At 37.0% G+C, this 25,965-nt stretch overlaps 1 protein-coding gene and 1 long non-coding RNA gene across 5 annotated transcripts; one reads left to right on the forward strand and one right to left on the reverse strand.

Moving 5' to 3' along the window:
• Positions 1-4,103: 4,103 nt before the first annotated feature.
• On the reverse strand, positions 4,104-20,801 carry LOC127433477 (protein phosphatase PTC7 homolog). Of its 2 annotated transcripts, none has more exons than XM_051685425.1 (6): positions 16,451-17,319; positions 12,726-12,905; positions 11,319-11,517; positions 8,118-8,241; positions 7,621-7,750; positions 4,104-7,502 (listed from the first exon to the last, which is right to left on the reverse strand). In XM_051685425.1, exons 1-6 carry the CDS (start codon positions 16,500-16,502, stop codon positions 7,444-7,446), a joined length of 744 nt encoding a protein of 247 aa, XP_051541385.1. In that variant the 5' UTR covers positions 16,503-17,319; the 3' UTR covers positions 4,104-7,443. The 2 variants fall into 2 exon arrangements, with proteins under 2 accessions (XP_051541385.1, XP_051541383.1); XM_051685423.1 differs by lacking the exon at positions 16,451-17,319 and adding an exon at positions 20,309-20,801 and having other exon boundaries at positions 4,130-7,502.
• LOC127433496 (uncharacterized) lies at positions 19,342-25,564 on the forward strand. Of its 3 annotated transcripts, XR_007895887.1 has the most exons (6): positions 20,882-20,988; positions 21,619-21,772; positions 22,488-22,585; positions 22,694-24,402; positions 24,540-24,655; positions 25,235-25,532. It is a non-coding gene; the product is annotated as an uncharacterized LOC127433496 (long non-coding RNA). The 3 variants fall into 3 exon arrangements; XR_007895885.1 differs by lacking the exon at positions 20,882-20,988 and adding an exon at positions 19,342-19,369 and having other exon boundaries at positions 24,540-25,564; XR_007895886.1 differs by having other exon boundaries at positions 22,694-24,655; positions 25,235-25,535.
• The last annotated feature ends 401 nt before the right edge of the window (positions 25,565-25,965 follow it).

Consider the following 25,965-nt stretch of genomic DNA (forward strand, 5'->3'; position numbering starts at 1 on the left):
GCTGTCAGGGGGCGTGGCTGATTATGCGCAGTAAATGCAGTAATATTTACATCTCCTTTAAACTGATATATAGTGTAAAACACACTGTAAATATTTGCTAATTAACGGACTAAAATACTCCTCTGAGACCCAGCAAAAAAAGTGATTTGTTATTTAGATATTTACATTAATATAGTAGTTTTTGTTTTATATAAAAGTTTATTTTAAAATTATTGTTATTATAATTTTATTCTAAATTGTATGATGTTTTTATTATTATTATTATGATTCACTTGGATAAAATAAATTACAAAGATTTTTATTACATCTTTAAAATTATTATTAATATTATAAGGCATTTTAAATAATAATAATAATAATAATATTAATAATAATATTTGAAACAAAAATAATAATAATTTTATTAGTATTATTATTAATATTATTATTATAAAGTTTCAATTGGAAGAAACCTGTTACGAAGATTTTTTGATATATACACTTATAAGATGTTCTGTATTATTATTATTGTTGTAATAATAATAATATTTGAAACAACAACAATAATAATAATAATTGTTATTATTATCATCATAATTATTATTATTATTATTATTTTCACTTGAAAAAATATATAACAAATATTTGTATTATTATTAATATTGAAAGGCATTTTGAAACAACAACAGTAATATTGTTATTATTATTATTATTATTATTATTATTATTATTATTATTAATATGTTTCATTTGGTATCAAAGACCCAAGTTCCTTTTAATATCTAAAAAATGATAATAATAATATTAAAGTATTGAATATTGATACTTCATGACTTTTCCCAATTCAATGAAAACTAATTATTGTCAAACATTTTATCTCAGTAACATATTTTAAATGTCTTTAAATGGATTCCGATCAGAGAGCCCCACTTGCATTAACTGACAGTTTGCATTTTGTCTTTTGCACAACTGATTACACTGAAACTGAAATCGAGCTATGATGTTGCACGAGTTTAATCAAAACTCGTGCAACTCCCTTTCTTAATTGTGATCGGTTTGTTTGCCGTGGATGCGTGTACACGCTCGCTCACTGAGACTTGCATGCGGTAAAAACAGTTTTGCGAAATACTCAGAAATATGTGCCTGATTTTGAATTCATGATATGTATACATTATAAAACATAGAAAATAGCAGTAAAATGTAAGTTATGCAATGGAGAGAAACAACTCTTAAGTGCATCAAACAGCACACGCATTCTGTCAATGCACCTGATGCAGAAACTGTACTTATTATGTATATACTGTATGCTTGTTATGATCTTCTTTCAAGTGTTTATAAAACGCTCTCCTGCGCTGGATAACTTGGGTCGTGTTTTTCCCGCTTCAGCTTGTATCTGTTGTTTTTTAAAAGGGTTTCATCATGCAACACATTTTCACAGCGCTGTAAAGTGACATCACTGATAGAGCTTCTCTGTTCTCGCTGCATTTATCCAACTAATTGATAATGAAATTCGTTGTCGATGATTTTCATAATCAATAATTATCGATTTGGTCGATTAGTTGTTGCAGCCCTAAAGGTCTTAACCACTTAAAGTGTTGCACTTAAATGTCATTTTTTAAGTCATGGAAGGAAGGATTCTTGTGGGCTAAGCCCCGGATGTCACTAAAGTCTAGCGACGCCCCTGCAGTACCAGCACCCTGAAAGCAACACTACAGTCTTCCCTGGTCAACCTTTGCATGTGTGGTGTAAGATCAACTTCAATGACCCTCAATAATTAACCCTGTCCATTGCACTTGACTGTTGCTTCTCATGATGACAAAGCAATACAGATTATCCCTCACATGCTGTTCTCATGATTGTCATAAAAGAGTCCTGAGGATGTCACAGTGGCTGCACGTCTGAATGTGCTTACACATTCAGTTCACACACATGTGTTTCCAAGGCACAACAACTTGAATGTAGCTGCAATTTCATATGTTCTGTAGATTTATTTTTAGATTTCATTTCTGGAAGGCAAAGCATTATTCACTTACAAATTCTTAAAGCAGGCATATGGCTGCCCTCATGTGGATAACTCAGATTTCACCAATTTCTAGAAGCAGGAAAAGCTTTTGTGTATTTGCAGATTCGGTTGAATTGTGAATGCAAAGTCTGAATTCAAGCAAAATTACAATACAAAATCCATCCATCCATTTAAAATAGTGATAACAAAGAAAAACGTGTGTCCAAACCTGTGACTGAATGGTAGTGTACTGTAAAAGTCAGTCAGCGTGAATGATGTGGCAGACACAATTCATCAATCATGTATGATGAGTCTGCACACTAATGCTTGTTCATGTGTGTGAAGGGCAGCACAGGTCACCACAAAAAACGTTTAACTCAGTGAGAGCTGAACATTAGTTAATAACATGAACTAAATACAATTGTATTTTTATTAACTAACAATAACAAAGATTAATAAATGATACAAAAATATAATGTAATGTAATATGATGTAAAAAATGGATTGTTAATTGTTTGTGCATGAAACCTAATGCATTAACTAATGTTAATGAATCAAACATTATCATAAAGTGTTACTATTGTTTTAGTAAACACATAAAGTTGGGTACAAAAGTCTGAGATCACTTGTGAATTCTTTTTTTTTTTTTTTTTTTGCAATTTAAAGCAGCTTTATATATATATATATATATATATATATATATATATATATATATATATATATATATATATCAGAATAACAATTGAAAGGTTTTGGAATGCAAAAAAAAAAAAAAAAAAAGTGAAAATCAACATGAATTTAGCCATTACACCTGTTAAACTCATTTATTTAGCATTTTTGTCTCATTTAAAAATATAAGCATAACAATTTGAGTGAAAGTTTTGGAGTGAAAAAAGAGAAAAATTGACATGAATTTTGCCATGACACTAGGGAAAATGCATATATTTTGCATTTTTTTTATTTATTTTTTTTTTCTCTAGTTTAAAACAGATTTTTTTTTTGGTTAAAAATATTGTCAGCATAACAATTTGAGTGAAGTTCTGAGTGAAAAAAATTAACTTTACACTCGTCTATTTTGAATTTTTTTTTATTTAAAACAGCTTTTTTAACATTAAAAATATAATCAGCAGAACTATTTGAGTGAGTTTTGGAGTGAACAAAGAAAACGGTGAAAACATCACATTACACTTGTGAAAATGCATCTATTTGGCATTGTTTCTCATTTAAAACTGTTTTTTATTACAAATATTATCTACATAATCTGGATGAAAAGTTTGAGTGAAAAATTACCCTGACACTTGTGCCTATTTTGCTATTTTTTCCAGAGGTAATTTTTCAGACATGATCAGCGTCACACATTTCCTTATTGACTAGTGACCTAGAAACAGTGCAGAATCTTACACATTACCTACTCATTTCACATCATAGCCTTTCTCAGTCACTTTCAAATCACTTTGTTGCTCTGCTGTTATTTCCTTTCCTGTGGTTTGCACCCTCTGACCACATGCTGAATGAGAAAAGGGCATTTTGACGTGCAGGGCCATATTATGTGCGCCTTCCAGAGAACGTCAGCGGGGGAGAATAAGGTGGAGGATGCAGTTTCACAGTTCATAGCCAAAGTATAGATTTGGCCAATAAATTAGCCTGTTGATATTTGATATCAAATACCTATGAATCTATTAATTAAATTTGGGTATCACAGAAACAATACATTGGGAATAAAATTATTAATTCATTTTTCTGGATCAAATACATTCTTAAGCATATTTGTGTGTTTATCTACAACCAAAGACAGCTGGACTGAACAGCTACATTTTCATTCTCTTTTCAGGGAACCAATCTTGGAGCAATATAACTGCCTCCCCCATAGTAACCACCTTCAGTGTGAGTTCAAATGCAGGTCAACACAACTGTGCTTTAAAGGAGACCAGTCTAATTTTTGGGATGTTAAAATATTTTCTCCTATCTCAGGTTAATGTGTAGAGACAACTATAAGGAGGTCTGTAGTATTTTTTTAAAAGTGCAGTAAGCTTAATTTGAAACAGGTTCACTTCAAAGAATGTTCATGGTGCAAAAACAGTGGCAAAATAAAAACTCCACACCATATTTTAGTATAAATACTATATATTTTTTTATTTAAATATTTTACAACTTGGAAAATATATTTACAGGAACTATTCTTGCATTGTTACACTGTACACACAAAAAGTGTAGTTCGCATTCAAACATTGTCTGCTTTAGAAACAGAGAGACTCATCTTGACTGCAGAAGCACCATACAAACGATCAAACGAAAGAGGGAACAGACATGGTACAACCAGAGAGGACACAAACTGCTTTAAGCAACACCCATACAAGACACACAAGCTCTGCCACAGAAAGGCCTCTGGAGGGGACGGTATGCGACTTTAAGGCGTATGTGTGCGTGAGGGAGACACTTTTGTCTTAGTTCACACACAGTGAAACGGACTCAAATTTGAATAGCATTCAGTCATTATCAGCTCTACTCAGGGAGGCAGATCTGTAACTCCATGAAATGATTGTAATGTAGTAAAACTGCAATGTTATTGACAACTGGACAGCTGATTGGATTTGGACAGATACAAAATCGGTTCAGTTACAACAACATCTCATGCATTGACACACCGATTAAAGGTGTAGTGTGTTATTTTGGCACCACTAGTGGCACCAAACAGATTGGTAATGGCAATACATCACAGTGAATTTACCACAGGTAAGTGGTATTCTTAGGCATGATGTGAAGCGGTCGTGCTAAAGACACCAATGTTCAACAAACAGTTAAATTCTTTATTAAAAAGTATTGCAATAATTATTTTGCCAAGTAATTTAGTTCAAACTCTAGTGGCTAACTCTCAAACTCACGCTACTGGTTCAGCCAATGTTGCTATGGAGCAACCCATTAAAGGATCATGAAAAACTACAACATATTTTTTGAAATGTTAACAGGTATATATATCTTGCACACAAGGGCAGAGATTGTCAACATTTGCTATTTTAAATTTCTAGAGGAAATGAATTTCCACTGAATTTCAGCAAATCTATGTCATGGGTGTTCTCGATATTATTCATGAGATGGCATGGACTTTACCCTTTGACAAGTGAGCGCCGCAGGTTTCTCACTGTCATTGCCATCCATAAACATGGGTCGTGTGTGTGTGTTTGCATGGTGCATGAATACTATGAGGTTGCATAGTTTCCCCTGCGATTTTGACAAATTGATTGCAGTTCTGTTTGGTGCCACTAGAGGTGCAGAAAATACATACGCCACCTTTCATTAACAAAAAGACAGCTAAAGAACATCTTCAAACTAGATCACAAATTTTGTCAAGTACACAACAATCTTTTTAAAACTACTCATACATCAAAAAAAAAAAGCAGACATACGACACTGTGGTGGTTTCATTAGAAAATCTCAACATTTAACGCTTTGATTGTAGTCTTTGTAGGAGACAGTGATAGGGTGAGATAGACGATGGGTGAAAATACCTTGGTCATGCTGGTCTTATGGCTTTCCTGCTTTGGTTTTATTTACTGATTACACAATACATTTATCACAAGATTACCACAAGACATTGCACATGATAAGAGACCACAGTTCTGGTATAATTCTGTTGCAGGCACAAATTTTGAGGGCTCGGTCATAGTTTCTCCATCTGTAACTGGAGAACTAGGACCATGCCTATGTAGGGAATAGGATAGCAAACCTTTCCAAACATCTCAACGTTGAGTTACAGGTACTGTATAAGTGTTTAGTTATAGAGTATACTGAAAATTAAAGCATATGCCATTCATTTGTGGGATATACTTCATTTTTAACCAACTGAATAACCGACTTGACCGAGGTTTGCCTCCTGGGCATGCACAATGTTTGACAGATATGATCTCATAAACAAAAATGAAAAACTCAGCCTTAAATGACAGGGAAAATATACGTATTTTATATTAACGTATTGCTTCATGTTTTCCCAATTACAACAAATTGGACAAAATGATGACAATGTTTATGTTTATGCATTTCGTACAACAGCTTCTATTTTATCGAAAGGTCATAGCGGAAAAGACTGCAAGCCAATCACACCCAACGGTCTGCTTCAATTGTTGCTTTTGCGAAAGAAAAGACGTCATAAGCTCACCCATGTTTATTGTACAGATATACACATTCATATAAATAATGTAGTCACTCATACATTTATAATTTACAAAATTACAGCAGCAAATGAATGTGAAAAAGTTCTAGAGTGACACTGGGGGGGTGGTACTTTAGATACCCTTCAAACAGTTAAAAAACAAGCTTTGCTAGGGAGCACAGAAAATACCGAAAGGCCTTACAGTCTATCCGTAAAGACCAACATTCGCTAACTTCTGCCGTCTTTTGAAGCTTGTCCAATAGAAGCTAAATATTTATAAAAATAAAACCTTTATTTATATACCTGACCTTTCGATTTCATGAAAAAGCATTTCCAGATGCTAGCCATTTATGCATGAAGACTTCGAAACTCAAGGGTCGAAAAGTGAAGTCATGTAAATATACATCCAACACACATTCAGTCAACATCCACTGTCCCCATGACAAGTGTATCTTTGCATCAGCAGATTGTGACTTTATCTGGTATGACGTCCATGCAGTGTACAGTTTCTATCTCGTATAATCAAACACAAGCGGTACATTCCATCCCGTCTCCTTTTTGCCTTTGGACTTACAAGCTATTTACTAAGACCTGACTGCATGTAACGGTGAAGATGAAGGCCGTATCACTCTAGCGGCAGGTTTGTGGGCTAAACTGAAATAACCAGCCTCTCTTGAAGCACTTGCATTTCCAAACAAGTTTAAATCTAGCCAGTCCTCTATCTGAACTCTAACCTACTTTCCATTACAGCTTAACCAAAGTCGACAGATGACCAAACAGGACACTTACTACACATTAATATAGAAGACCCCCGCTTGTACAGACTTTAAAGGGTAGTTCTTCCAAGACAAAAAAAACTTTTTGGATGAACTAACCCTTTCAGAGACACTCTTTCATTTTGCTCTCAAGACGTAGACAACCCACCATTTAACAACAAAACATTAATAGACATACTTCACTTTTCATTTGCGCCAGTTTCAACACCTTTTAACAGTTCCTTCCATAAGAAACAACTTAATTTGGATAATGTATGACTTTTTGCTAAAACGCCCATCTAAAATGACTCAGATACAACACAGGTTGAAGATGGGTGAATGATTCCCACACTCTTTATGGCCACAAGTGAGGTCATCAATTCTGGACTGATTGTAGACTTCTTGTACCACTTAGCACCACCTACACCAGCGAGTTCATGCAATCCTCCCTGCGTTAACTGGAGATAGACTCAAGAAATGAAAAAATGGAAAGGGTGATGGGAAGCAGTGCAATACTCAGTGGAAGTGGAAGACACAGGTGTACACTCCACTGAGCACGCTCAGTCTGTGTATTCTGCCACAATGGACAGCAGCACTGTGATGTCATCAGGCTTCCCCCCTGGGGAGGAAATAGTACAATGACATGGTCAGTGTCTTGATTATAGATATTTAATGACTTCCAAGTTTTGAACTCACAAGGATAATGGAAGTCATACCTACAGCTTCTGAAGACTCACCTCTTACATTCAGCCCATTGTCACAAGCAAACTGGGCGAAAGGAGACATGTAATTGGGGTCGTAGGCCAACTCATGAGCCTGCTCTGCGATGCTGCGGGCAGTCTGTTGGACACTGTCATAGTTGGTGTTCTGAGACAAAAGGAATTAAAAAAAACAAAATAAATTAAAAAAAAAAAAAAAAAAAAAAAAGAGACTGAAGGTAAATAAAATGAAAAGGTGGAAATGAGTAACCACTTATTAGAACATTCTAAACCATAGATCATCAGGTTTAGCACAAACTCGAGCATGCTCGAGTGCATGCTGTCATACTAAAAAAAATATTGTTAATTGGTTTTCAAATTTTCACTCAAATTTTTAACTTTTAAATTAGAAAAATGCTAAACTGAAACATTTTCACTAAAGGTCTCTTTACTGTATAGGTATTATATTGGCCATTGGCTCTCAGCTATTGAAAAACCCATTTTGGTCGCTTTCACATTAAAAGCATTGTTTATACCTTGAGTTTCTTGAGCTCTTGTAGGATCATGTAGTCAGGCATGTTGTCAAAGAGGCCATCTGTTGCAGTCAGAATAATGTCCCCCAACTGGACATCAAAGGAGGAGCTGTCCGCCGCCTCAGGACTGAAAGAGACCAACTACATTCAGCGCTCTACACTGAAAAATCCTGCGGTAGTCAATTATTTGATTTTATGCCACATGCCAACACTTTACTGCATCTGTCTATTTCAATAGCTAGGTTTCCATCCACATATTTTCATGCAAATTTTGTGACGGCGCTTAAAAAAATGCTGGATAAAAAGACCAAGATGCGAAAAAAATTCTCCAAAATGCTCATGAAAAATATCTGCGCTCACTTGAGGTGGAGAAATTTTATTTGATAAGACATACGCATAAACTAGGACGAAAACACGTACAGAATATATTCCTATAGAATTTATATGGAGTATAGATGAATATAATAAAAATAAAAAAAGTCATGTGACTTTGACTCAACAAGCCATGTTAATATATAATTCATCAATATCATCACGCAGCATCTTAAATGTTGCTCTGGTTTATCTGAAATGCCAAAGCCGGTCATCAAAATTATTGGCTGCTATTACCTACCAGAACTGCCTGACACACTTTTGCTTCAAGACATAAGGCATCTGCCATTGATCGCTAACAAACATAAATTTCGTCAGAGCATTTTGCGCTCTAAACTGCAAGTAATAGAGCTGTTTCGCAGTGACATCAATTTGTAGGCGAACCCAGAAGTCTAATTCGCCAATAGGTTCCGTCTGGATTTTCCTATGGGTTTTTATAATAGGGTTTAAATAATGTGTGGTAAACATTGTTTACCACAGACCTTATTTTACTCATAAGTTCAAAAACCCCATTATAAAAACCCATAGGAAAATCCAGAGGGAACCCATGGCGAATTCTCTTTTGGGTTATTGGACTACATCCTGAACAGCTCTATTGATACATTTAATAAAGCCACAATGGCTTCAACTTCCATTTTAATTTTTATTTTGCATTAATTTCCCCAGAAGTGATGATTTTGTTCTCTTAAACACAGGTAAACACTGCTTTATTCGCAAATAGTTTTTTTGTGATATCTGAATCGGTGCATAAATTACATTTGCAACTTGGATGGAAACATAGCTAATGACTACGCAACCAACATACTCATGTTTGATGCCAAGTCTTGAATAACTGCATTGACAAATAACAAAATAGCCACTACAATCCAATATGATAACGATTAGTCGGCTAATCAGTCTTACGAAAGCCTTGTACATTCACTGAGCACTTTATTAGGTACACCTGTACACCCATTTATTCATGCGATTATCTAATCAGTCAATCACCTGGCAGCAGTGCAATGCATAAAACCATGCAGATATGGGTCAGAAGCTTCAGTTAATGTTCACATCAACCATTAGAATGAGGAAAAAATGTGATCTCAGTGATTTCGACTGTGGCATGATTGTTGGTGCCAGACGGGCTGGTTTGAGTATTTCTGTAACTGCTGATCTACTGGGATTTACACGCACAACAGTCTCTAGAGTTTACTCAGAATGGTGCCAAAAACAAAAAACATCAAGTGAGCGTCAGATGCTATGTTAACTCAGATAACCACTCTGTACAACCGTAGTGAGCTGAACAACATCTCAGAATGCACATGTCAAACCTTGAGACGGATGGGCTACAACAGCAGAAGACCACTTCAAGCACTTTATCGGGACCATAGTGTTCCTAATAAAGTGCTCATTGATTGTATAGGTTTCAGGTTCACCTGACCGCTATCAAACATGTTTCGTAATTGGTCATCACATAATTCTTGCATTTAAAAACAGTAAGAGTGACATGGAATGAAACAGAATAGGGTCTTGAGTCTTAATGTTAACACTTGTGGCAGGACACTCTCTCCATGTGTATGGCTTTAGTGGCAAAGTTTGAAAGAAGATTAATTTATAGTTGCAACTTTTTTCAGAGGACAAACAATTCCACTGAATTAGAACAGGACACTTGATCATGGCTTAAAACTCAAGCAGCAGCATGAGAGGGGTACCAGGGCAGAGTTCAGCCTGACCTAAATGAAGGGTAATGGAAACCTGGGGTCAAGAGAACTCAGACGCAACATGACCTCTGGACTGCATCCAAACAGTCAGGTTGCCTTCCTGGAAACCAGACTTCCAAATCCCTTGAGACCGAATTTTAGTTTAATCTTTAGTGTAATCTGTTTTAGTGCAATGGGTAACTACTGGAGCTCTGATTATAGGTCACATCTAGCGAGGTGAGGACAAATAAAATATGACAAACAAACTTTGGTAAGATTTTGGAAAGAGGACAGAGATCTTTTATTAATGCAAAGCAATGAAACTGATTGTTTTGTGCTGATTCATCTACATACTTTGGTAAATAGCACAAACAGTAAGAGACAAGTTAAGTGCCAAAGTTTAATACATAGGGTTATGGGTTCTTCAAAGAATGTGCAATAGCTATAGTGATGCTTGCATTACCACAAATAAATTTTTAAGTGTGTATTCTTGAGAAAGGAATCTCTTTTTTTGTTCACTTTTGTTTTTAACAGTTGGTTTGCCAATTGATTAGATGACAAGTGCAGGTCTGTTTGTTTTTCAATTGTGTAAAAATGTGTATTTTTTTTAAAAGGTTGTTCACTGGTATTGATAGTGTTTGTTAAAATTTTTTGTGGTATTAGCTGAGAACCCCTTAGAAGTGAGAACAGCCAAACAGTTCCATTAAAAGGCTTTGACCTCTGTGTGTGTGTGTGTGTGTGTGTGTGTGTGTGTGTGTATCTTTTAATGCGAAGGCCATGTGATTCGAGCTTCTCACTACCACAGTTTTGCCAGGAGCTCGCAGCCAAACATACACACAAAAATAGCCCAAACCTCCAATCATAGAGAGAGGGTGGCAAAGAGATCCGTTTCCATTGGCCAATCAGCACTGTACTCAACACATGTTTACATTTTATTCTCGTGTCCCAGTAGAGGGCGTGATTATTTTCAGCTCCTCACATGCTGCTAAATTTAAGCGGGACCTTTAGATTTTTATGTCATCCGGAGTCTGTTCTTTGAGGTAAATGCAGTGCGGCCCCCTCAGGCAGATATCTGTGACACTGATCGGTCACATGCAGACATCTGTGATATTGGAGTGAGTGTATCCGCTGTCAGTGAGTGTCACTAACCCACCTGTCACTCAACACGACGCCCTCTGCCCCCGGCGGTGCAATGGACAGCTGGAAGGGGGTATTGAAGTAGTGTTGCTGCTCATCTGACCTATGGACCACCTCTCCGCCCCGAACCACCAAGAAACCAGAGTCTCCCAGGTTACATGTGTGTATCCTGTGACTCCTACGGTCCAGGATGACTATACAAGCTGTGCTGCTCCCTAGAAGGACCCCAAAAAAAATAAAAATGGAGAAAATAAGGAGTCATTTACACAATGCATTTTTTCATCCATATATGCAGTTTTGTTATCGTTTTTCCTTGTAAACATGCACAAGATGGACGTCATTGACCACTGTGCTGAGTATCGCTGTTTTTTCAACATCTCGCACAGTAGCGCCATGTTTGATGTTGTGTCAAGTTAAAAGAACTTCAACTTTTAGAAATGCATTTCGAGACACCTGCATTCTGTTCCAACACAAGAACCCATTTGGTCTGAACACCCCCAAAGAGAATATCAGCTTTCAATAAGACTTTTTTTTATTATTATTATTTCTCTGTATGGTTACACACCACTTAGACATTTTTGACTTTAAGCCTAAATAAAATTGGTCAGAATGACATAGAACACAGGAATTGAAACCATGTTCACCATAGTAGAGGTATTTTTTAATAAATTAGGAGATTTTCTAATTAGGAGAAATGCTGATGACCTCTCAGTTCAACACTCGTTCACCAGCCAGAGCCTTGTGGCCAAATGACCTTGTCTTATAACGGACACCCACTGACCTTTATCGGACCGCATGGCTTCTAAAAATAAAAGCTGGTTACTTTTAAAGAGAAAAACAACTCGGCAAGACGAAGAGCACAGGGTGACATTTCTGACAGCCCTTCATTTCAGGTTTCAGCAAAGAGATGATCTGTTGCATACTTGGTAATCCAACGCCTTGTTTGAGAAAATAACTTCATAACTCAGAGCTCTCCCAGAAAACATTGTTGCAAGCTTAGTGGAAAAATGGTGGATGAAGCGAGCAAAATATTGCTTATATTTCCTTGTGACATTTTTTTCTATTTTACCAAATATATTATGCATGCTAGGAATATTTATGCTTATTAGAGTATCACAGCTTTAGCTTAGCAACACGCTTACGACATAATGTTGAAATCAATTGTGAGTAGTTTCCTTTGCGTTTTGTTTAAGCGACGTAACACTGTAATATAGCTACAAGACAGCCGAAGGTATATTCAGTCTTTTTGCAGCTCTACCATCTTTTCTTGATACGTATTAAGATGAAGAAAAATAGTGGACAATGAAAGTCCTAGATCACGACACAAATATTTCCTTTATTTATTCTTTAAAGCCACAAGTAAGTGCATGACTCACCATGTGGGTCAGTGTGTGTGTGTGTGTGTGTGTGTGTATGCTCTTACCCAGCAGTGGCACTTTGTTCTGCTGAAGTTCATAGTAGCCGGAGGTGAGGATGCCCACGGGGTTGCTGGGTGTGAAGCGGCCTTCCTTTACGAGCCGTTCACACGTCTTCATCAGAGTGGCGGAGAACTGGGACGGGTCCACACCGTAGTCCCTCCAGCCCCCCACACCATCCGCAACACCTGAGAGAACAGAAGACGGGGAAAGCTATTATCATTTGTGTAAAAACCAATTGGATGCGTGTTAATTTCCTGAACCCCGATACATAACTTCTTACATTTTTGTTGCTGTAAAGACAGCTGGCAGCTGCCACAAACCTTCCAGACCTACTGACGGTCTGAGCATTGTGATGGTAATGCGCAACCGACTTCTTTTGTAGCTCGTCTGACGCCTTCATTCAACCAAACAGCTGTGAGATATTGTGTAATAAACCCACTGAGCCCTAAGTAGTGACTGCTGGTTGCTGTTAACAAAGACTAACCTAAATAAAGGTCCACTCAGTAATTTTTTTGTTTATGTCATGTTGGATTTACACTGACACCTAGGAACATGGATATATCATTATGGAAACTCACTATTTAGTCAGTCATGATGAATTTAATAAATGGGTAAAGAGAACATTCAGCAAGTAGTATTCAGCTGGTCGTGTGATTTGAACATGGCCGCCCCCATGAGGGGACCCTCTCCATGTAGAATAAAACATTTTTTTTTCCCTTTTTCTCCCAATTTGGAATTCCCAATTCCCAGAGCGCTTTTAAGTCCTCGTGGTCGCTTAGTGATTCGCCTCAATCCGGGTGGCGGAGGATGAATCCCAGTTGCCTCTGCGTCTGAGACCATCAACCTGCGCATCTTATCACGTGGCTTGTTGAGCGCGTTGCCACGGAGACATAGCGCGTGTGGAGGCTTCACGCTCAACTCACCACGCGCCCCACCAAGAACAAACAACATTATAGCAACCACGAGGAGCTTACCCCATGTGACTCTACCCTCCCTAGCAACCAGGATAATTTGGTTGCTTAGGAGACCTGGCTGGAGTCACTCAGCATGCCCTGGGATTCGAACTAGCGAACTCCAGGGGTGGTAGCCAGCGTCTTTTACCACTGAGCTACCCAGGCCCCCATAAAACAGCTTTTATAAGGTTGCTGATATGACTTGAGTCTTCATGTCATGTGAGTGGTCAGGATTTTATACATACGTTTCAAAATAACAATTAATTTCTTTAGGAGTAAAACTTTTTAACTGAGGTAAAAAAAATAACCGAGTGCGCCTTTAAAACTAATCTACAAAAACGCAAACACTGCTTTTGAAAACACTTTGAACTGAGGAGACGTTTCTATTTGCAAAAATAGATGTAACTAAGCACGTTTAACCAGCATGTCTAGAATTAAGGGATTTAATGAGTTCAAAAGGAGAGCCAGTCTCAAAAGGAATTTGTGACGACTTAAGAGTTAAACATGATTTAGAGCAGCACGAGTCAACCCGCCATTAACATTTCAATGAAGCTTTGCAAACAAGGCCAACTGTTCACCAAACAAGTGCAAACATACTGACAAGAGTAAGAGAAGCTTGGAATACACCAAAAATCCTCTTGTGAGACTGTGACAATATGCATAATAATATTTTGCAGGAATAACGACATAGGCTAAGTACAGGCCCATTACAAATGATAAACCCAAAACCTATGCAGGTCTTTCTTTGGTCTTAATATGGCAGATCAGAATAACTGGATCAATTTATTCTGATGTCTAAAGAGTTCCTATCTACAGATGTGCAAAATCGACTATTTTGTGGGCTGTCTGCACAACTTCAGTTGTAAGTTAGCCCTGTAGAAGGCTGGATTCGGGTTCACCATTAGGGTTTATAAAACTAAATTATAAGTTTTTCTGTCACAAAACTTTACTACTAACAATAAAAGAGGACCTCAGGGGAAAAAATGCAATAATAAAAAATATATAATTATTTAATTGAAAATGCAAAACTGGGACAGTAAAAAGGGATATATAGGCTGGGAGCCAACACTTGTCTGTAATCACTGCTGGATTACAGAATGTTCCTGGCTGTGACTGAGCACATCTGAGATCTCCAGGAAGTGTGTTTCACTGAACAACTCTCATTCAACTGCTAATGTGATTTTAAAGGTTCACACCTCCCTGTAACTTGCTGATGAAACAGACTACTAGTCTGCAACAATTAGTCCCATGATCTCGTACCAAATAAACCCTGGCTGTTACATCCTCTTTCTTAAGAGCAGATCATTAAGCTAATTGGACTGGAAAGTGAAGATCTACTGACCTTTAATGACTTGTGAAAGTAGACTTTAACCTCATTCACACTGGGCTCTGATCCCGGAATATTGGCGGGAATCAATGCCGGTAGCCCTCTGTGTAAACGCAAGCCGGTGCTGGAATGGCCAAAAATTTGATCCCGGGATCAGACCCTAGTAACACTGCCAGGGTCAACCCCGGGACGTGTCTGGGTGCACAAAAACAGAGTCGATTCCGTGAAGGGTGTGTGTCGTAGTGATGATGAATTCATCATGCTAAGGAGAACGTTTGTCTGCAGAATAGAGATTCAACAGTGTACCGTGGTTTAAAAAACTTACGGCTGTCATAAACCGTTGCCATTTTTTTTCCAATCAAGGCACTGTGTTTGTTAGGATTGTTTCTGATTTTTTTTTTTTTAAATATACAAGAAATTAATGTTTCCATTGTAAGTATTAGTCAAATAAAAACAATCAGCTACATTTACAGCTTCACCAACCTGACCTGATAAAATAAAACCATTTTTCATTCAGAGCGCAGCACACCGAATGTCGGAACTTTATTTCCCCCTCATATATGGTGCGGCTGTAGGATGATCATGATTGCAAAAAGATGACATTTGCCTCGATACTTCTCAATGCTTAATCGCAGCACAACTGTTGGCATACAGGAAGTCCGCAATGTGGGAATACTTTGGGTATTTAAAAATAATAATAATGTTTACCCAGTTTGTAAATTATGATGAAAAAATAGTGCCATCTCATGCAGGGAACACACCAAACCTGAAGTAGGGGAGAGCTGTTAAAATTACTGATATATTATACATGACAAAGTTAATAAAAGACATTTATGGACATAATATTTTAGTTTATCTTCTATTTATACTAATTAGATCAGATAAAATTGTTATAGGGGGATTTTACGCTGTACGGACATGTTACAATGTGCCATGCACCTGTCACAGTAGCGGGGCAAGTTGTAACATTTCACTTTACTTATTCCCAGGTAGACAGGGAAAAAGTACACACTGTATTCATAAAACAAGACCTCATATTTGCACACATGTGTAAAATTAATGTGAAAAAAGAAAAATACTTTGAATCCCAAGAACCCCAAACTTCAGAAAACAAAAAAGCGTTGGTTTGTGCCCCGCTCTCCCCTACAACCTCCATGAACATCATTCCACAGAGTTTACGAAGATGAACATAGGCAAATATGGTAGGTAGGCTAAAGACCCCGTTACATAAGAAACATAACCAGATACAGTAAACGTCTTTGTTTTAATTTGTTACTTTGTTGTGGTAGCCTGTAAGGCTCTTTGAAATAACTGAAATAATTTGTCGAAATGGTAAGGAACTGTTATGTGGTCAAGACCTGGAACTATTTCATAGCCATAGGTTTACATGAAAAATAATTACACAGCTTAGAACATCTGTCAACCAATCAGAATCATGCATTCAACATACCCGTGGTATAAATATGTTTAAGGGTGAAGGGAGACCGACTCGATTGTGTCATTCACAGTGCGTCATTGAAGTGGGCGGTCGCTGCTGGACCTGGTTGGCGGGCTTTGTTGTCAGCAGTTCTCTGATTGGTGGATCTGTCTCTGCTGGACCATGGGTAATGTAGGCGTTCACCAGGAATTCCGCTATTAAAAACGATTTTTGAACAATAAAGTTGAAATAACGATGGCTTGAAATAACAATTGTTGGCTTCAACAAAATCATATACTATTGATTAATAACCTCGGAGCTCACGGTAGGTCTGTCTTTAAAGGTTTATAAGTTATAATTGAGATTCAATTCTTCTATGGAAAAAATAAATGGGATTTTTACTTCCAGAACCAGACTGTTGTATTCTATTACTTAATTATTATTTAATGAAGAAAATAAAAGAAGAAAGAGACTGCAGAGTCATTCAAGAAACTAGCACAAAATTTAGGAAATCAGTTGTTTGTAACAATGGACAATTATACTATTTTAGCAGTAACCATACAAAAATATTTGACTGCAGAATACCATGATTGACGAGCAGATTCTCAAAAAAAAACCTTTCAAGAAAATATTCTGGTCCTATTTTAAGCCTATTTTTAGGGCCATTAAGATTTTTTACATTTTTACATTATTTTACCCCCCAATTCTCATTACTGCAATACTAAAAAGATGGTCATTATGATATTTTCATTACCTTAACGTGAAAAAAATTAAATCTGTTATTTAAATGATAAAGGATTTATATAGCATGGAAGTACTCTCTTGGTACTGCCTTTCATTTTCACAGATTTTAATAAAAATTAAAATTGTACAACAGTATCTTTTTACTGTCATACACACAGAAAAAAAATTACTATGATAAGGTAATGAGAATCATCTCAGAAATCAGTGGTAATAGTAAACATAAAACGTCCAGATGTGTTGCGGTTAGTGATAACAAAAGTACCAGTACTTTATTACCAAGACGATACTAAAATAAGAAAAGATACACTGTAGCGATACCAGTGTTTCTAGTACAAGTAGTACAGAGCACCAACTCAGTTTGGTACCTGCACCCTGACTGACAGACAACTGCTTTTAAATGCTTACATGCTCATTTGAGCGAGTGTTCTGTGACTCCTTTACACTGAAATGCACAATTAATCAAATAAAAATGTTGATATGTCCTAGTTTGATTAAACCGCAAATGGATGTGATTTAATTGAATAAATATACAGTCTGCATGTGCTGCACGCTGCAAAGTGAAGCAGCTCATATGCTGAAAACACCACATTTTATGAGTATCACGCTCTGTGCTTATTGTAGTAGATGACAGAGTGTTCATTCATTGTGATGTGTGCAGCACCTGCAGACTATAGATTTATATAATTAAATTGTTTCAGTAATCACACTGGGTCATATAACCAACGTCTTATCTGGAAATACCATCAAAACACAGAACCAGAAACGCCTTCACATCACAAAAAAAGTTTGCCTGATGCATTAAATTTAAGAAATTTCAACAGAAATATATTACTAGTGTTTAGTAAAATGTATTTATAATCATTATTTTATTTTTTTTTTTTAAGATTTTCTCCCCAATTTGGAATGCCCAGTTCCCAATGCGCTGTAAGTCCTTGTGGTGGTGTAGTGACTCACCTCAATCCGGTTGGCGGAGGAGGAATCTCAGTTGCCTCTGCGTCTGAGACCATCAATCCGCGCATCATCATGTGGCTTGTTGAGCATGTTACCGCGGAGACATAGTGTATGTGGAGGCTTCACGCCATTCTCTGTGGCATCTACGCACAACTCACCATGTGCCCCACAGAGAGCGAGAACCACATTATAGTGCCCATGAGGAGGCTGCCCCATGTGACTCTACCCTCCCTAGCAACCGGGCCAATTTGGTTGCTTAGGAGACCTGGCTGGAGTCACTCAGCACGCCCTGGATTCGAACTCGCGACTCCAGGGGTGGTAGTCAGCGTCTTTACTCGCTGAGCTTACTCGTCTTTACCCCATTATCATTATTATATTGAACCTATATCTCACTAACAAGAGTGCTGTTGTACTGAATAGAAGTTTTCATCAATGTTTTCATTTATAATGTGATGCTCTGTTGTGATAAAATAAGACCACTGTTGTGTTTGAGATTATGTTGTGAGGATATTTACTAAAGCACTTCATAAAAAAAAAAAAAAATAATGAAATTTTTGTTTAAGTAATTGTTCTGTTTTTATTTGATTAAAGTTTGGATTAGTTTGATGAGACAATTATGATGATGAAATTGAATAAAAAAACATGGAATTCAGAAACAAAATGGGAAAACGTGGAATTTAGGGAAAACAAAACTGCTTTCATAAGGCAATGTTCACTTAATTGAGAAACACTCAAAGGAAACATGCCATTGTTTTATTTACATTGAAATGTACAATTTTAATAGGCTAAAGGAGTGTGTTCAATAGCATATTACATGTTTTTTTCTGTGGTATCGAAACTGGTATGAACTTTCGATATTGTGACAACACTGGTTGCGGTAATGAGAATAAGGGTGTTTAAATGTCCTAAAGATAATGTCACAATGCTTCATATTTTTATGCTAAATATTATTTCATATTTTTGGTGTTGATTTGGGGTTTAATATAAAGAACACTTACTTGACATAAAAGCATGAAAGGTCACATATCATTAGACCAGAAAACACAGAGTGAGCGCCTCATTTTTTGTCTAAATAATAAAGCTAGTAACTTACAAAGTAACAAAATTAAGCTACAAAGATTCTGAAAGAGATCCCATTCGTTTATTATGGTTTTACAGCAATAACTATGATAATCCTATGGCATTTTGGGCGGAAGTTATGGTAACTTTTTTAAATGTAACCTCGTTGACTGAACAGTGGACCTCCAACAAAAGCAGGTACTAGCACATGAATATAACAGGGAAGAATATATCTTGCTTTTTTTTTTTTTTTTTTGTTAAACCCGCCTAATAATACTACCCAGTATCATTTCAGCATTAGTTTATAAATGTTCCAGAAAGAGAAAGAGTTAAATATTTTATCCATGTGTCATAGTGAGGACAATGAAACCGCCTGTGTGTGTCGCTGGCACGTGGATGAGATTCAACAAACATGGCTGCCTCCATGCTCAACCATTCTGACCTTTAAAAAACATCCTGCAAAATCTACTCGTCAACCCTTAACACACCTGCATATTATGATAAAATAAATCTACATATGTTTCATGCATATGATTCAGATTCAGCTGATACTGTTCTACCAACAGACCAATTTACGCTAAAAACATAGATTTTCGCTGTATAAAAAAATATAAGCTAAAAAGACCAGGTTCAATAGATTTGCGAGCACCATCAACTTCATTTGAACATGTAATTTATATCCACGGTTTACATTTAAATTATTCTCGTTTCTGCCGCTAGTCGTGCTTTGGGGGTTAGACTGGCATCTTTCTGGGTGAAAGGTCAACCCGGATACCCAAGTTAATCTCTGTAATAAATGTATATGTCATATAACTATATATAAGTATAGTTGGCTCAGTACTCTCTTAAGGAACGATTAGGAAAGATTAGGAAATCCTTACAAAATCCCAGTGAGGGAGGTTATTTCAGGTGAGGGCTGGACTAGTTCCCTCACACCCCTTCATCATGAAATGAGTGTTGAGATTAACCCGTGAAGGTCATTCTCGGTTAAAGGTCCCTAGAGATGTCGGTGTAGGATATTTTGAGCCATATCAACACATGCAAATGTCATTGGATAGTGCAAATGTGTTAAGAAATCTGGCTGATAATGCAATATGTGATGTATACAGTCTGAATGTTGGTGCCATGGTCACTCACCCAAGACATCAGCGGACCTGTGCCGGGCAATAAAGCAGGCATCATCGCCGTAACACATGCCTTTCTTCAGGATTCCCTTCCGAAAGTCCTTTCCAAATCCGCAGCTCGCCGTAACCAGGCTGTAGTCTCTGCCGTCGGTTTGCGAGAGTCCCCCCAGGACAGCCCTGGCAACGATTCTCCCATAGGAAAGTACCGATAACATCCCCCTACGGAATAGGGTAACCGTCTACCTGCCAAGCCCGTCTCCCGTCTCTCTACGATCCGCGCCTGTGTGCACAACCTGCGCCACTATCCACCAACATTCGGCTCCGCTCGCGGGAGATAAACAACACAAACCGAAGCGAGCCGATTCAAAACGACCGCAGTCCCTTTTTCGTATACGAAGTGCTGATAGAGAGAAATATATGGCTGTTTTATGGTTTGGAGGATTTAACAGATAAAGTTCCTCCTGTAAGCTCCATCCTATCCAACATCCTGCCGTGCACTCACATTCTCGGTCACCAGCGCCTGTATACCGGAGACAAACACATACGGGTCCTGAGGTCACATGACTAGATACGGTGACGTCAGAGCGAATATGGAAATCCAGGTCGTTTCTACAAGGACATTGGAGCAGTCAAGTGATCGAGTGAACCTTTCCACTCAGGGATCACGTAGACGTTTCAAATTACGTCTATTTAGTGAGCTTTAAATTTGTTTCAGCAAGCTTCACTATTCCTTAACATTTTTTTTAGTATGTCTATTGCATGGTAGAAAAAGTGATCCTGGCCTATGATAGAGGAATAGCAAAAATCACATCTACTAATGCAACACCAAAAAGAACAGATTTTCTTTTTCCTGAAAGTATAGTTGATCCTTGTCAAAGCGTTATTTACTAATAGATAAGAAATATATAATCTTTGGTGATCTTAAAAACATTTATTTAAGGGCTCATGCTTAAACCCCATAATGCATACTTCGGGTTGTTAAGTGACCTGGGACCGTATTTTAGACCTCTGCCCAGGACCCCATTTAATGCCCTTACCTCTTTAGTGTTCTTCAACCTTTCTCTTCTGAGTAGTGTAATAAAACAAAAAACAAGACAAAAATGCAAAATATATATATATAAAGCTCTTTGAGGAGTTACAATTGATAATTTTGATCTTGGTTTAGGGATTCTGGAAAAACCCTAAACCAAGTCTGTAGAACAACAGAATGTTGGCTTTGTCAAGTCAACATAATCATCACTGCTAAATATAATCAGACATAGGCCATTTTTTAAATGCAAAAGTTTTGAATCAGTTTACATTTCATCCTTGTTTTCTTTTAAGATGAGGAGGGCATGTCATTTGCAACTCCAAAAAAATCCCACACTGAAGGAAATTTTGACTCCCTTTTTGGCCAATTTTTGGAATTCTTCTTTGGCCATTTGTGGGGGAACAGTGCACTCAAATACCTGATTTGGGGAATTCTCCAGAATAACAGGTAAAGTTTTTAATATTTCTTAAACACATGACATAACACATGACATACCTTTGTGTGCAAATGGAATGCATATTATGTCCTGAAGACTACATTAGCATCAGGTTTCATCTAGGAAACAACGTTGGACTATATTTAACTCGATTACAACAGATCAATGCATGTAATGATATAACAGCTCTGTCTCCATATTTCTACAACATCTATAAAAAAAACATCCATATTGATTTGGAAAATATCAGGATGGTTGCTATTCCTCAAAAGTGGAAAGGGCAACCGTAATTGCATTTTCTGTTTGAATGGACCAGAATTGGATTAAACCCATTTCCACATTACCATTGTAGTTTGTATTAATATTCTCCCAAAAATACAACATTTAAATTGATTACCCTTTTACCAACATTTAAGCAACATTTGTGTCTCTATCCACCCAGTACAAAGATGTCATTCAAACAGTGAATGAGCAGGAATTGCAAATTTGCAAATCCTGGAGGTGCGACAGAGCAAGTAATTGTTTTAGAGTTTGTTTGTTTACAGTGGAATAGCAATTGAAAGACTAGAAATGTAAATTTTCAGAAGCCACATGAAAGAAAAAAACACTTCCATTTTTTTTTTTTCTCAATATTCTTCCTTTTCCTGTTGTGGTGCAGCCACATACACTAGACTAGATCTTCTTTCCTACGTATATCTGAACATAGTTTACACTATTATTTTTCAGCTTTCCTGAAGGACCAGACAAGCAGATGTCTGAGGACTTTTGATTTGACACTAGAGGATCTGGACTCGAGGACCTATTTTAATCTCAATATCTGCTCTGTGAGTCCCTTATTGCATCCCAGTCCTAAGATCTAACTCAGGGCCTTATTAACCCTGTTGTATCATTACCAAAATCACTAAACAATCTCTTGTTTGTTTTTTCTCTAGGGAAAGAACAAAGAAGCTAATATAAACCAGCCTTTTCAACAGAACTTTAATTAACTATGCACCGATTTGCATTTTAAGAGATTAAGAGTGTGTCGCTGTCCATTTCTGCATATCGCGGTGCTGTTTTGTGGCCCTCTTCAGCCAGTCATGGCCCGTTCATTTTGAACGAATCTTTTATGTGATCAGAAGAACGAGTAGTCTCAGAGAGTGATTCGTTCATTTTGTGTTAGCTGCGCATGTGCATTGCACAACCTCTGTTCGTTTGTTAGGTGAAAACCACACAGGCGCTGTACAGGAAACAGAAATGATTAGTTCACCTCTCTCTGGTCCGAGTCGTTCGTTCTTTTGTCACGTGACAGCCGTATACGCTATGCATTGCTCACACAGGAAACAGAAATGATTAGTTCACCTCTCAAGATTCCAGAGGTGAACTAATCATTTCTGTTTCTCATAATTTGTCCTTGGCTGCATTATCAGTTTTTATTTATTGGGACTATAATCAAAGTTTGCTTAAATAGACGTGTTGGGGGTGGGGGTTGGCTATTGAAAATGTAACATTTTAATTTAATTCTGCTCAAATGAACGAAATGAACGAAATTACTTGAATAAAGATTCGTTCATTTTGCTGAACAAGACTCAAAGATTAAAGTAGGTAAAATGATCCGATCTTCCCATCACTACTGAACATGCCTTAATGCTACTTAGCACAAGTTAGTAACGTGGGCAACCGAAACTAAGGGTCACGCGAGGTGACAAGCGCAGGAACAAACGCGACTTCAGTACACCTTAAATAAATTATGCTACACTTTAGCAATAAATAATTATCTAAAACAAATGAAGCACTGTTTATAGACACTAAAAACAGCGATAGTTTTACACACACTGGACAAACAACACTAAATCTAACAGTGAATACCCCGGGACAAGTCAAAACAACGTAGCACACACACCAACACACGTTTAAGCAACGCGAGTTCAAGCCAGTAAACAAACAGCACAAGTCTAGCAATGAATAGTACTCTACAACAAATTAGAACAATGGAATAAACACATTTACACGCAACTGCAGACTCCTGTAGATAGATCGCTTCTCCTGGCTCTCACAGTTTTTATTAGTCTTGGTTAGTGTTCATTTTAACATACAGTAATTTCAAAATAGTAAATCAAAAGTTATATATGTAAACATAAGTTAATGCACTATGAACTAACATGAACTAAAAATTAAATGTATCACTAAAAAGTACAGTTTCTGCATGCATATGAAATTTTATGAATTTCTACTTCCTTCTGCATCCTGTTTATTACCTCAATTAATTTTCCGTTATTTAATAGGAATTTAACAGGCCTTCTCAATTCAATTCTAAATGGCATAGCCTACTACCTTGTTCGACAGGGTCCCAAATGTTTTCTGAGTAGTCATGCACGTTAACGTGAAAATAAGGTGGTGCTTCAGATAATAACTTTTAATATGATTCAGTTTGATTGCCCATGATTTAAAGTGGAGTATTGTCATTTTCATGATGGATTTTAATAAATAAATGTAAAGCCAGAGTCCTTGACTGCAGTTTTACTGGGATAGTTCAGACCGCTGACCCAAGAGGATCACTTACTATGCTCCAGAATTCTGGAGATCAGGTTTGCTTGCTTGGCTCATCCCGGTGGTCCCCTGTCCTGTTTGGGATAGATATGATATCAGGCTACACTCTCACGTAAGAGGCTGTAGTAATGATACATTTTTTTGTATGAAATTAACATATTGTGTTTATCAAGCAATATTCATGGTTATAATATTTATGGACTTCCTATAGGCTGTCTAATGCAGTTAACTGTTCTCTCATATCTTAAGTCATTTTATGGATGCTGAAAGGCCAGAGCTTCCCTGACCACGTGGGCTCATTTGGGAATTCCCTGCCCCAGAACCCTCTGGACTGGGTACCAATACAGAACCAAACCATAACATCGGTACACAGTACGCTTATTATAATTTTCTCTGTTGAGTTATAGAACCTGGTGGTGGTGTTCTCACACTTTAGAAGTGTTTTAAGAGGAAATGTTGTCATGCAAACTTGTTTAGCACTGACCATGATGATGCAAAGCTGATTTGTAAACCACTGTTTACACTCCCCACTAATGTCTTGCTACATTTTTTATGGTTTACAAAGAGCACACAGGCTTGCAGCATACCACTGTCGTACCATCTAGAAGTAAAAATGTACAGACAGGCTCAAATTGCTAGTGTCACAGAAACAATCCATACTAATACCAGCAGTTTGGTGAATTAAACATACCTGAATTTGTTTTGACGAGTTTCAGCATTTATTTAAATATTGTATTTGCTAAACATAAGTTCCATTTTATATTTATAAAAAAATACTAAAATAATAATAATTCAGTGTTTGACCTTAACACGCTGTTTTGGTAATGTGGTGCTCATGGTGTAAGATGCAGAAAAAACAGCGAGACATGCAACAATGATCAAAGATATATGTATAATTACATTTACATAGACTAACAATGAAAAAATACCTTTTCTTTCTTCAGGCCTTCCTTATCAGTGCTGGTGGTCTGTAACAAGCTCAGCGAGTTTTGTTGACATGTCTGCATCTGCCAGTCTAGGTGTCAGAGTTCCTCACACAACTGATGCTTTTGACTTCTTTCCATTTGTATAATGGAAAATGTAGACGTTTGTCAAGATATTGTCAGGAAAACCATTTCAGGATCTCTTTGGCACTGCTGACAATGACATTAAACAGTCCATCCTCAGATAGCATTATTTAATTTTATGCATTTCATAAATGCATATAGTGTATATTTATTGTCTAATAGAATTGTATGTAATGCACTAATTCACATCTTTTTAAAATAAAGAATATTTTCATACTAGTGGTCGACTGATATGGGTTTTTCAATGGCCGATGCTGATACAGTTGTGCTCAAATGTTTGCACACCCTTGGAGAATTGGTAATATACAGTATGTACCATTTTTAAAGTGAGCAGGCAAAACACATTTCTTTTATTTCTTATGAGATTCATATTCAACTATAGGTTATAACAATGGCACAATCATAAAACAAAACATAGCAACAAAGAAAAAAATGAAATGACCCCTGTTCAAAAGTCTGCATACCCTTAGGTCTTAATACTGTGTATTGACCCCTTTAGCATCAATGACAGCGTGCAGTCTTTTGTAATAGTTGTCTATGAGGCCCCAAATTCTTGCAGGTGATATAGCTGCACATTCGTCATTGAAAAATGCCTCCAGGTCATGCAA

The sequence above is a fragment of the Myxocyprinus asiaticus genome, chromosome 43 (assembly GCF_019703515.2).
Source record: "Myxocyprinus asiaticus isolate MX2 ecotype Aquarium Trade chromosome 43, UBuf_Myxa_2, whole genome shotgun sequence".
Taxonomy (NCBI): domain Eukaryota; kingdom Metazoa; phylum Chordata; class Actinopteri; order Cypriniformes; family Catostomidae; genus Myxocyprinus; species Myxocyprinus asiaticus.

Coding starts and splice junctions, on each gene's coding strand:
- LOC127433477 (XM_051685423.1), bottom strand. CDS start 20,510: ATGTTATCGGTACTTTCCTATGGGAGAATCGTTGCCAGGGCTGTCCTG. Junction 8,242..11,318: donor GGCGTCGTGTTGAGTGACAG/GTGGGTTAGTGA, acceptor GGTCTCTTTCAG/TCCTGAGGCGGCGGACAGCT. Junction 7,503..7,620: donor CAATGGGCTGAATGTAAGAG/GTGAGTCTTCAG, acceptor TTTCCTCCCCAG/GGGGGAAGCCTGATGACATC.